Here is a 12,902-nt window from a genome sequence, read left to right on the forward strand (position 1 = left end):
TCTGCATTAAATTCTATGCCATAAATATTTGGTAGTTTGATTTCCCAATTAGATCTTGACTATAAACTGGACTAGTGGGAATGCAGTCTATGATTCAAGGTGAATTAATGGGAAGATCCTTAGTTACTTGACTCAGAGTAATAGGAGATTGGGTTACAGCCCCAGAGCGGGTGCCTTATAGAAAACAGGAAAGTGAAGGGAGGTACAAGGCTGAGCAAACTGATGCTACTATTCCAATCAACCACTTGAATTCTTTGACCTTGCTTCTAAGGACAACACAGCTCTAAATTTTCTTTGAGATCTTGGAGGAGGTGTGAGCCATTGGATTATTTTTCCCCCCTGTCAGTGGTCAGGACTCCTATGCCTGTCAAATGCCAGATAATTACTATCCTTCCCTTTGGCCAACCAGACCCCTTCCCCCAGTAAACTCCCACCCCCCACACACACATATAGCAGGCATAACATCCACCAGGATTTATTTTGATGAGGATTTTATTGTGGAGGATAATACAGGAGAGCAGCCACCAGGATTTATTTTGATGAGTATCTTATTGTGGAGGATATGGAATAGCTCCAGGTGAATGGGTGGAGCCCTTCAGCTACCTGGGTCCCCAGGTGGTTTTTGTAGGTATTGTGGGTTTCTGTTAAGGCTGCAAGATTACAGTTGGTGTTTGAGGTAGCTAATCAACACAGGGGGAAGATCCAGCTGGTCAATGGCTTGTGGCTGGCTGGCCTGGTGCAGGGCTCTGCGGATAACTAAACGGGCCTGTGACAGTAGTGACCGTGGAGTGGCTACAGCAAGGAGAAATAGGTCATAAGAAGCATTTCTCAGAGTAATTGTCCCACCCAAGACTGCATCCACCCTGCCCTGGATCCTGCAGCCCTAATTGCTTTCTTCCTTCTAAGAAATCCCCCCCCCCACCGCCCTGTCCTCAATGCATGGTGCCAATAGGAACACACTGAAGTCTACAGAAGGCATGCTCAAGGCCACAAAACAGTCATTGGCAGGGCCAAAACTAGAAATTCTACTAGTGATATCCTCCACCTTATCTTAGTGATCCTTTCTCTAATAAGAAATCTATAACTTTTCCACTGGGGTCTCAGGAGAGGGAGAAGATGGTATTTTCTCCAATTCATCCCACAAGGATTAGCTTGGGGAGTGATTTGTGGCCCTTGGACCTCCAAGCCAGAAGGTCTATAGAGCTAAGTTGCTTGACACTTACCTCGGGCCTGTAGCAGCAATGCAGTGCCTTTATTATCTTGCAAGTTCATGTCCAGGGAGAGAGATGGAAGGTAGATGTTAGCACCGAAATCAATTAGTAGCTGGATGTACTCTGGCTCACAATTATGGTGGAGGCAGATTTCAAGGAGGGTGCGGGGCTGTGGGACACGAGCCAATAGGTGCTGGTCAGTACAGTTGTAGTTGGGGTCTGCCCCATGGAGCAAAAGCAGGCGGAAACAGTCAAGATGCCCATAGACTGCAGCCAAATAGAGGGGGCCAGAACATGAAGCTATGTTTGATGCCCAGACTGGTAGTTTAGCCTTGACATTGGCCTCTGCACCATGGCCTAAGAGTTCCTGAAGGATGGCAGCAGCACCATCACGAGCAGCTGTGAGCACGGGAGAACAGTTGTTGTAGATACTACCACCAGGACAGGCACCAGCTTCCAAAAGCACACGCACACAGTCCAGATGGCCATGACTGACAGCAGTAAAAAGTGGTGTCTGTGCCTTGACATCCAAGCTGTCAACATCAGCACCATGTGCCAGGAGGACCTGCAAACAACTGAGGTGGCCATAAGAAGCAGCCAAGCGCAAGGGTGTCCCAGGAACACCCCAGCCACTTCTACTGTTGATGAAACGTTTGTAACGCTCCTGGCACAAAAGCTGGTCCAAGGTATAGGAGTCATTGTCATACACTGCTTGATTGAGAGCCTGCTTCTCCCCTGTGTCGGTGTCCTCCTCCTCCTTGTCGTGCTGCAGGAGGGAGAAAATCTTGGTGATGTCCATGAGGTTCATCTTGATTGATTGCAGCAGAACTATTCTCATTATGAGCACAAGGATATGCCAGATCTGTGGGTGACAAATATTGGAGAGAGAATGAGGGCCCACACCAAAAAGCCTGGATGCCAAACCTTACCCCCTCCACCCTTCACCATCAGGCTCTTCACTCATGTGCCTCCTGCTTTTAATTCCTACTTCATCTTACGTTAGGGCTCAGAGATGGCTTCCCAAACACATAAGGCCATTTCACAGCTTGGTGCCTTTGCATATGCTGTTCTACTTGACATTCAAACTCCTACTTCTGGGAAGCCTTCCCTAATCTCCTCCTCCCCATGCTCAGGGATTCCAAAGGATCACACTAGACTTTATCTATGAACTTTCACACTACATTTGCACGTATCTATGCTTCAGTATGTAAACTCTAGGGTAAGGAACGCTGTATCCATCTGTATCCCTCCATTCCCAGTAGGGTCTACATCATTACTGGTGACTTGGTAGAGGCACCTTCCTTAGTTCAGAAAGTGTGGACTAATGAAATGACTCTAGTCTGGCAGTTGCTAGGCCAACAGAATGGTTTTTTTTGTGTATGTGTGTGGTGTCAAGTTGTCATCCCTGAGCATTCTGACATCAGTTTGATGGGGCAGGCACTCAATTCCACCTGTCAGCCTTTTAGATGAAATTCAACCTCCTCATAGTCCTTCATATGTGACCTCCACTCAGACTTAGGTCCCATGCTTCAGGCAACAGAGTTACACAGGAAATAGATGTTGAATGAAATTTACTAATTAAATAAATAGATGTCATTACAAAGAATAGACTTCAAGTAAAATGAAGTCAAAGAGATGGCAGAAAATAGTCATTTCCAGGGCAAATTGTCCTCTTTGGTGGACAACTGGTTTATCCTCCAGGACTACTTCAATACAGAAATCACTTTGATTCCAAGCACCTCCTTGGAACCTATGGACTCCCATCCCTTTAGGTCAAACCTTTTCCCATCCTCTCTGTCACACCCAATTTAGAGCCATGTCTCAACCCTCAACTCTTCTCTCACCATTATCCCCAGGCCTTATAAAATTACCCATGGCCCAGTGACTGACTTAACCCTTTGACCTTACCTGTCTTGTTCCTAGTGCTCAAAAGCCAAAGTCACCCACCTTAGTTTGTAATGTCATCAGGGTAAGCTGGTAGGTTTTCAGAGCTCAAGTCTTCCTTCTCTCCCATACCCTGCAGCCGTGGTCTAAGGGCCATACACCTCCTTTTATTCACTGTATACCTCCATCCCTCTTTGTGAGCCTGGGACCTCAGGTACATACCTCATAGAAAAAAAAATTGTGAGGTGGGTGGGTGGGGTCTCTCTCAGCTTTAGGCCCCTCCTCACCCACTAACATCAACTCCATATATGGTCTTTTTATTCCTTTGAGGTGTGCAATAAGTAGAGGATTTTAGAAATCAGGTAAACCTAAGTTTGCAACTCAGCACCCCAAATTACTAGCTGAGAAGACATGGGCAAGTCTCTTCTCTTCTTTGGGACTAAGTTTCCTCATCTATAAGACAGAAATGATAATCCCTGCCTCATGGAGCTGCAATATAGTAGGTCTTAAAGGAACTTCCTCTCTCTGCCCCTTCAACCTCCTGACTGGCTCCTTCCCCTCAACCATCTTAGGAAACAAAAAACTTCTATGGTTCTTTGTCTTACACTAGCTAGCTTTGTCTTCATCTCTCTCTTTTTCACCAAATATACCAAAGAGCTTTCTACCATCTACTTCTCTCTCATTCATTTCTTCAATCCCTGCAATCTGGCTCCACCCTTCTTCAACCACACAATAAAATAGTTCTTTAAACAGTCACCCTTGTGGTTACATTTGTTGGCTCCTTCTCTTATCTTTCCTTCTGTGACCTTTCTGGTACATCTGTCCCCACTGGCCACTTTCTCCTACATACTCCTCCATTGGCTTCCTGACCATCACCCTCTCCTGATTTTTCTCCCCTATGTTCTACCCTGAAATAGTTATGCTCCCCTTTGTTCTCTCCTTGATCTTCTTTCCATTCCCAGAGATGCAGCTCTCACTGTAATTCTGATGCTTTCAAGTTTATCACTCCAAGCCCCCTAGCTAGCTCTCTTTTCAGCAAAAAAAGTATATATTCACTGAATTTCTTCAGGTCCTTCAAAGTCAGCAGTATCACACTACCACTACCATCACTACCATCAGCAAAGTTAATCCATATCTGTTTCTCACTATCCACCTGTTAGCCAAACCAAAAACCCAAGACTCATCTCAGTCCGCTTATCTCTTTGTCCCACTTTCATCCAATTGCTCATCAAGTCCTATGGATTTTACTTCCTAGAGGCCTCTACAGGCCACCTCCCTGACTTGTCCCCATTGCCAGTGCTTTACATAAGCTAGGTAAATCATTTTTTTTGTGTCAACTGTTGTAATAGTTTCCTAGCTAGTTTCCCCTTTTTCTTCACATTATAAAGCAATTGTTTAAAAATACAAATCTGGCCTGTGCCAATCCCGTTTTAAATCCCTTAATGGCTCCCCTTTCTTTCAGAGTATAGCCCAGATACTTTGGACTGGCTCACAGATTCTTTATGAGCAAATTTTGGCCAACATCTCCAGGCTCATTTCCTGCTACTCCTCTACTTATACCCCAAGACCCAGCAATAAGGGAAGAGAAATGGTGTCTCTCTGTAAATGTCATGCTTCTTTCTGTCACGCGTAGTTCCTTCTGATGGGTTAGTTTCTCCAGAATTTGTGCTCTTATATAACTATAGCAGTCAGGACACTGTATCGTAACTCTTTTAAATGGGTCTGTTTTGCACTCACTGCAGAATGAGAGACCATGTAAAGTAGAGGTAAAACATGGTCTGGAATTCTGCTTCAATTCAAGCTCCACCACTTAGTAGCTGTGTGACCTAGAGCAGATCACTGCAGATTACTCTCTGTGCCTATTTCTTTATCTGTAAAGAGAGGATGATAGTAGTACCTGCTTCAGAGGGTTATTGTTAGGATTACATGAGTTAATATTTAAATTAATAAGTAAATGAGTTCATTGTTTAGGATAGCACCTGAATGTAGTAGTCAGTAACTCAGCAACTGTAGTATCAAGTGATTATTATTACCTAGGTCTCCAATTTCTACTATTGCTCGTTATTTAAAGTCCTATAACCTCAGATCTGGAATGCACCAAATAAATAATTTAATTTAATCCCCTTAGTTTAGAGACAGAAAACCCAAGGCTCAGAGGAGAGCAGGACATCTTTTCTAAGGTCATATGGCTGTTATTACCCGTTGTCTCATTAGCAGGAACCCAGAACACACCTATAATCTTGGGCTTTTCAAAGCAATTTCACATAGTGGAGTAGGTAATATCATCCCCATTTTGTGGATGAAAAACACTGAGGTCTGAGAGGGCAAGGGATTTGCCATGTGCCTTACATCAAGGTAACAGCAGAGTCAGAAATAGAATCCATGTTTCCCTATTGCCCGTCCTGTTCTTTCTATTGCAACTTGAAAAGCAAACATGTGCCCCTTTCCCTTGCCTTAAGCAGTCACATTGCAGCTCCCCAAATCCTCAGCTTTGAGGGTCATGCTGAGTTCCAGGGACTTTTACAGATCATTTCTTTTGATAGCAAATAGGGATTCATTTACCCTTTGGTAGGGGAAGGGGAGACTGGTTCCAGGGAGATGAAGAGGGAAAGGAGTATAGAGGGAAATGCTGAGGCTCTCATCAAGGTCATACCAGGAGCCTATAGCAGGGCCCATCTAATGAGCCTCCATAGAGAGATCAAGTCATGGACCCCAGCTGGCTTAGGGATTTGGTGAATTGTGCCTTATTAGACAGGATAAGAAAATCTAATTAATCTATTGTCTAACGTCACCTTGCTGTGGTTTATTAAGCTAAGAGTCATTACATGACCATTCTATGCAAGAATCCCTTTCCTGATCCCCAATTTGCAGGGGTTTTAAACCTTTTTTGTGACATTGACCCCTATGGCATTCTGGTTAAGTCTCTTGTCCCCTCTCAGAATGGTTTTTAATACATAAAATAAAATACATAAGATTAAAGGAAACCAATTATATTGAAGTACAGCTATTTTTTAAAACTGCTTGATATAGTAATAAATGTTCTTTATTAACCCATTAAATACAAATATCTATTAATAATTTCTAAGTGATGATGAACATAAATGACATTTAGATCTCTTCCACAACTGTAATATGATATGAAATGTCTGATTTTTTTTCTTGTGACCAAATTATAGTAACTGGTAGTACTACTGACATTTGCTGTCTGCATTCATCCTTGAAAAGAAATGGTAAATTTCAGTTAGAGATTAGGGGTGAAAAAAGGTAATTCTTTGCTCCATCCATGTTTTATGACCCTTTGAATTCTAAGGCTCTTTTGTGGGTCTATGAATACAAGTTAAGAACTCCTACAGGGGAGTGGCTGGTTTTGGTGGGCCCTAGAACAGTCCTCTAGGCATTACTAGACTATTTTTAACCTTCATCTTCTTCCCCACAACCTGAGGAGCTCTGCCTTTCTGCCCTTGAGCCCACCCAGATGCACCCCCCAACAAAGACAACACACAGGGACACAAAGACAAATCATTTTCTTCTCTGTTTTGTATAGCTGCAATTTCCCTCAAGAAGTGGGTCCATTTGGACCCCAGAGCCTAGGTACACATACTTTCCTGGGACACAAACAGCAGGAAGCCATCATCATAACCCTCCTTCCGTCTGTGGGCAGATTTCCCTACTAACCTCCCAAGCACCCCCAGAAACCAGATCCAGTGGGAAAACCCTATGAAGGGTGGTGGTTACGGGTCCATGGGCCTGCAATCCTAAGTGTTCGTTCCTCCCTGGCTGCATAATTGGGTTCTAGGCTCCAGATACTCACTGGGCTTCTGCCTGAGGCCACGCTGCCAAGGGTCGCTGCCACTGCTGCCCCTCTTGTGAAGAAAAGAGCCCTGGTGGCCCCTCTGCAGGGAGCCCCTATTTGCCCCGGGGCCTAAGCAGGCAAAGTCTCTTGGTTTCTACTTTTAACAACACTGCCTAAAGGCTAGGCATCAGGGCCATGGGCTAATTTTAGGCTACCCTCCACCTCCACCCCCCTTCCAAGGGCTGTTTTATTTTACCCTTTCTGGGAGCAATCCAAGCAAGAGGAGGGGTGCCATCTGTGGGGAAGTCCTGGAAGGTCTGACTCACAGATAGACAGGTGCTTGGTGAGGCCAGAGCTCAGGCTTCTAGCATGTCCCCGCTTACCCCTCCCCACCATTGAAACAGGCAACACAACCAGGTCCCTGCACTGTGAATGTTCTCACCTAACCACCAAGGAGCCTGAGAAGGCCAGGCTCATCTAGCACATCTCCCTATAGGCCAAGGACTCTTTCCTTTCTCTTCCTAACTTAGCCTCTCTGCATTTCCTTTTTCCACTTTTGAAGGTTCAGCAACATATTGCTCTCCCCTCACCCCACCCTGCCCTCACTCCCAAGAGTGAAGAGGACAGTTGGAAGCAGAGACCTCCATACTGGAACATGTATCAGTAAATCAGTAAAGTTTAATAAGTTTGAGAAAAACTTGCTCATTTATAAAGGCCTCTCCAATCCAGTAATCCCAGCTCTGTCTAAAGAAAATGCCCACAACTCTTCTCACACCTAAGGCATCAGATATGTTCAACACTGGAAACTTTGTCAAAAGCTCAGCTCTTAAGAGTATCATTTTATCTTGGGGCACCTGGGTGGCTCAGTTGGTTGAGCTTTGGCTAGGTCATGATCTCATGGTTCATGAGTTCAAGCTCTGCATTGGGCTCTGTGCTGACAGTTCAGAGCCTGGAGCCTGCTTCAGATTCTGTGTCCCGCTCTCTCTCCGCCCCACCCCTGCTTGTGCTCTGTCTCTCTCTTTCAAAAATGAATAAACATTAACAAAGTAAAAAAGTATCATTTTATCTCCCTGGTTGCCTTTAAATGAAGGCAGTGTTAGGGAGATACTTTTAGAAATAGTCACATTATCTATTTTAGGTGTCACTCAAAAAGAATCTGGGAGCCAGCTCCCTTTTCCCTCTGGGAAAAAATGCCAGCCTAGCGTTTGGTATACAAACTACACCACAATCTGATCATGCCAAGAAACTATGGAGAAACTAGCAAGTCGCCACTATGTGTAATGTTCTAGATGCAGGAAGAACACACGGAAAAGTAAGACATGTTGTCCCTGAAAAAGCTCACAGCCTATTAGGAAAATCAGACATGGAAATAATCATACCTCACATAAATGCAAAAATGCCAGAACTAAAATCTGCCTATGGTTATCCTGCATTCATGTCGATCTCCCAAGGGGAGTTCAGGGGGTTACTGTGGGGTTCTGTCTCCTTACATGCTCCCACAAACAAAATAACTTGAATTTTTCTGCAAAGATATTCCAGTCTACCCAGAACCTGGATCCCCAGACCTCAGAGTCCTTCTATTTCCCTTCCAATGACCAAGGAAGAGAGAGTTTCAATTAGAAAAAATGAAAATTCAGTGAGGGGACCAGAGCTATGTTGAGATAAAGCACTAGCAACCTAGTTTCACATGATTACTTTGATGTTAGAATCTATACATTGAAAGGGAATTTCCACATTTCTGAGAGATGTTCAATTACTTCTGATTAAATGTTTCCAATAACAGGACACTCTCTACATCCAGAAACTGCAAATCTAATTACTTGGCAGCTCAGTTAGTTTTTCTTTCTGCTAAATTTATATTTGCATCTGCAACCCCTGAGGTTGACAGTTGAGCCTATCTTTGCTCACCCTTAAAACCTCAGAGAACATGATCATTTCCTTTGCCCCCAAATAGCCCTTTAGGGATCTGAACTCAGGTGTCCTATCCTTTATGTCACCTTATTTCAGGGAAAACAGTCCAACTCTTTAAACTATTTCTTTCAAGCTGGTATTTACCCAATCCCTTCCTCAGCCATGTCTACCACACTTATGAAGTGATCATGAAGCCTGCTAACACATTGACACCACTGAGGAATTCATAGGATGCCAGATGACTTCTTAAGGAAGTGTAAGAGTATCCCAGTGTGATCAATGAAGATCAGAAGCATCAAAAAACTTATCTGCTTCAGCTTAGTTTGAGCCAGTGGTCTAGAGCTATTAATTATCATTAAAAAATTTTTAAAATGTTTATTTATTTTTGAGAGGGAGACAGAGTGTGAGCGAGGGAGGGGCAGAGAGAGAGAGAGACACAGAATCTGAAGCAGGCTCCAGGCTCTGAGCTGTCAGCACAGATCCCAACACGGGGCTCAAACCCACAGACTGTGAGATCATGACCTGACCTGAAGTTGAATGCTTGACTGAACTACCTAGGCACCTCAGCTATTCATTATCTGAGGCCTTGTGCAAACCTCATTAGCAGCCAATAAATAAACTATTATGATGCTAAAGATGAAAGAGTAGGGTATTATTCTTGGGGAAAAATATTAGTGAGAATTTTTTTTTAGTAGTAATTTTTATTGAGGTAATTGTATATTCACATGTAGTGTAAAAAATATACAAAGATCTCTTGTACACTTTACTATTTCCCCCAATGGTAACAGTTTGCAAGATTATATAGTACAATATCACAAGTAGGATATTGACATTGATACAATCCACCTATCTTATACAGATTTTACTTGTAGTCATTTGTGTACATATGTATATTTACTGCTATACAACTTTATCACATATATAAATTCTTGTGTATACCACCACAGACAATATAGTTCTGTCACAATAAGGATACCTCATGTTGCCTATTTTTTCATGTTGCCTTTTTATAGCCATATCCACCTTGGTCTCTAACCCTGGCAATCTCTAATCCGTTCTCCATTTCTTTAATTTTGTCATTGCAAAATTATATAAGTGAAACCATACCTTTTGGAATTCACTCTTTTTCATCTAGCATGCCCTTAAGATTCATCCAAGTTGCTGTATGTATCAAGTTTGTTTTTGTCACTAAGTGAGATTCTGTGGTATGTATGTTTGTTTAACCACTGACCCAGTGAAGGATATCTAGGTTGTATGTAGTATTTGGCTATTAAGAATAAAGCTTTTATGAAAATCCATGTGCAGGTCTTTATCACAGTAGTTATATTGTAGACTTTATTATCGGGAAGAGTGTAATTAGCTATTTTATAATAGTAAATATATATATAACAAAATTTGCCATTTAAAACATTTTTTTTTAATTTAGAGAAGTTTAGGTTTACAGAAAAATTGAGAGGAAAGTATATAGATTTCTCATATACCTTCTACTCCTACACATGAATAGTTTCCTCCATTATCAATATCCCTCACAAGAGTAGGACATTTATAATAACTGATGGACCAAAATTGACACATTTTAAGTCCATAGTTTTCATTAGGGTTCACTCTCAGCATTATACACTCTATAGGTTTGGACAAGCTATAACAATATTTATCCATCATTATGGTACACAGAGTATTTTCACTGCCTCAAAAATTATCTGTGCTCTACCTATTCATTCTACCACCACCCTAAGCACAAGGCTTCAGTGATCTTTTTACTGTCACCATAGTTTTGCATTTTCTACAGTGTCATATAATTAGAATCATGCAGTATGTAGCATTTTTTTAATGTTTAATCATTTTTGAGAGAAACAGAGAGAGACAGAGCACGAGTGGGGAGGATCAGAAGAAGAGGGATACACAGACTCGAAGCAGCTCCAGGCTCTGAGCTATCAGCACAGAGCCTGATGTGGGGCTTGAACCCATGAACCATGAGATCATGACCTGAGTCGAAGTTGGCAACTTAATCGACTGAGCCACCCAGGTGCCCCGGTATGTAGCTTTTTTTAGATTGGCTTCTTTCATTTAGCAATGTGCATTTAAGGTTTTTCCATGTATTTTCAGGGCTTGATATCTCATTTCAATGCTGAAGAATATTCCATTGCCTAGATATACCAGTTTATTTTTATATTTACCTACTGAAGGACATCTTGGTAGCTTCCAAGTTTGAGCAATTCTGAATAAGGCTGTTCTAAATATCACATGTAGGTTTTTGTGTGGATATAATTTTTCAATTCTTCTGGGTAAATACCAAGAAGTGTGATTGCTGGAATGTATGATAAGAGCATGTTGAGTTTTATAAGAAACTGCCAAATAGTTTTCCAAAGTGGCTATACCATTTTGCATTCCTACAAGTAATGAATGAGAATTGCTTTTGTTCCACATACTTTTCAGCATTTGGTGTTGTCAATATTCAAAATGTTGGTCATTCTAATAGGTGTGTAGAGGTATCTCATTGTCATATTTTGCATTTGATTGATGACATATGATGTGGAGCATCTTTTCATATGCTTATTTGCCATCTGTGTGCATTCTTTGATGAGGTGTCTGTTATGATAACTGGCCAATTTTTAATTTATTTTCAATTTATTTATTTAAATTCAAATTAGTTAACATACAGTGTAGTATTGGTTTCAGGGGTAGAAACCAGTGATTCATCACTTACATATAACATCCAGTGCTCATACCAACAAGTGCCCTCCTTAATGCCCATCACCCCTTTAGCTCACCCCTACCCATCTCCCCTCCAGCAACCCTCGGTTTGTTCTCTTCCTTTAAGAGTCTCTTATAGTTTGCCTCCCTGTTTTTATCTAATTTTTCCTTCCCTTTCCCTATGTTCATGTTTTCTTTCTTAAATTCCACATGAGTGAAATCATATGACCCTTGTCTTTCTCTGACTTATTTCACTTACCAAAATACACCCTAGTTCCATCCTCATTGTTGCAAATGGCAAGATTTATCTTTCTTTCTTTCTTTCTTTCTTTCTTTCTTTCTTTCTTTCTTTCTTTCTTTGGATCGCTGAATAGTATCCCATTGTATTCCATATATATACCCAACATCTTCTTTATCAGAGGACTGATGAATATCAGTCAATGGACATTTGGACTATTTCCATAATTTGGCTATTGTTGATAGCACTGCTATAAACTTTGGGATGCATGTGCCCCTCTGAATCAGCATTTTTGTATCCTTTGGATAAATACCTAGGAGTGCAATTGCTGGGCCATTTGGTAGCTCTATTTTTTATTTTTTGAGGGACCTCCATACCGTTTTCCAGAGTGGCTGTACTAGTTTGCATTTCCACTAGCAGAGCAAAAATGTTCCCCTTTCTCTGCATCCTTTCCAACTTCTGTTGTTTCCTATTCATCTTAGCCATTCTGAGAAGTGTGAGGTGGTATTGCATTGTGGTTTTGATTTGTATTTCCCTGATGATGAGTTATGTTGAACATCTTTTCATGTTTCTGTTAGCCGTTTGAATATCTTCTTTGGAAAATTGTTTATTCATGTCTTCTGCCCATTTCTTAAGTCGATTATTTGTTTTTTGAATGCTGAGTTTGATAAATTCTTTATAGATTTTGGATACTAACCCCTTATCTGATATGCCATTTGCAAATATATTTTCCCATTCTGTTGGTTGTCTTTTAGTTTTGTTGATTGTTTCCTTTGCTGTGCAGAAGCTTTTTATCTTGATGAGATCCCAATAGTTCATTTTTGTTTTTTGTCATTATTTTCCTTGCCTTCAGAGACATATCTAGTAAGAAGTTGCTGCAGCTGACGTGGCCCATTTTTAAATTTGTTTTCTTATTGCTGAATTTTAAAAGTTCTTTGTGTAATTCGAATAACAATCCTTCATCAAATGTATCTTTTGCAAATATTATTCCTAGTCCTTGGCTTCTCATTCCCTTAACAGTGTCTTTTGAAGAGTGAAGTCTTTTAATTTTAATGAAGTCCAGCTTGTCAATTATTTCTTTCATGGATTGTACCTTTGATATATATATATATAGCTATTGCTATACTAAAAGTCATCTAGGTTTCCTCCTAGGCTGTCTTCTAGGAGATTT

At 41.4% G+C, this 12,902-nt stretch overlaps 1 protein-coding gene across 8 annotated transcripts in view; it reads right to left on the reverse strand.

The window, feature by feature from the left end:
• Positions 1-474: 474 nt before the first annotated feature.
• Positions 475-12,902, reverse strand: part of ASB12 (ankyrin repeat and SOCS box containing 12) — a 126,533-nt gene continuing 114,105 nt past the window's right edge. For 6 of the 8 annotated variants that reach the window (XM_058714654.1, XM_058714653.1, XM_058714655.1 and 3 more), the window contains 2 exons: positions 1,224-2,073; positions 475-792 (listed from right to left, as the gene is read on the reverse strand). In XM_058714654.1, the coding sequence (XP_058570637.1) occupies positions 659-792; positions 1,224-2,073 (984 nt within the window). In that variant the 3' untranslated portion in view covers positions 475-658. Of the gene's footprint in view, positions 793-1,223; positions 2,074-3,158; positions 3,318-6,906; positions 7,061-12,902 lie in introns of those variants that run through there. The other 2 variants (XM_058714656.1, XM_058714660.1) reach the window with 2 other exon arrangements.

The sequence above is a fragment of the Neofelis nebulosa genome, chromosome X (assembly GCF_028018385.1).
Source record: "Neofelis nebulosa isolate mNeoNeb1 chromosome X, mNeoNeb1.pri, whole genome shotgun sequence".
Lineage (NCBI taxonomy): Eukaryota > Metazoa > Chordata > Mammalia > Carnivora > Felidae > Neofelis > Neofelis nebulosa.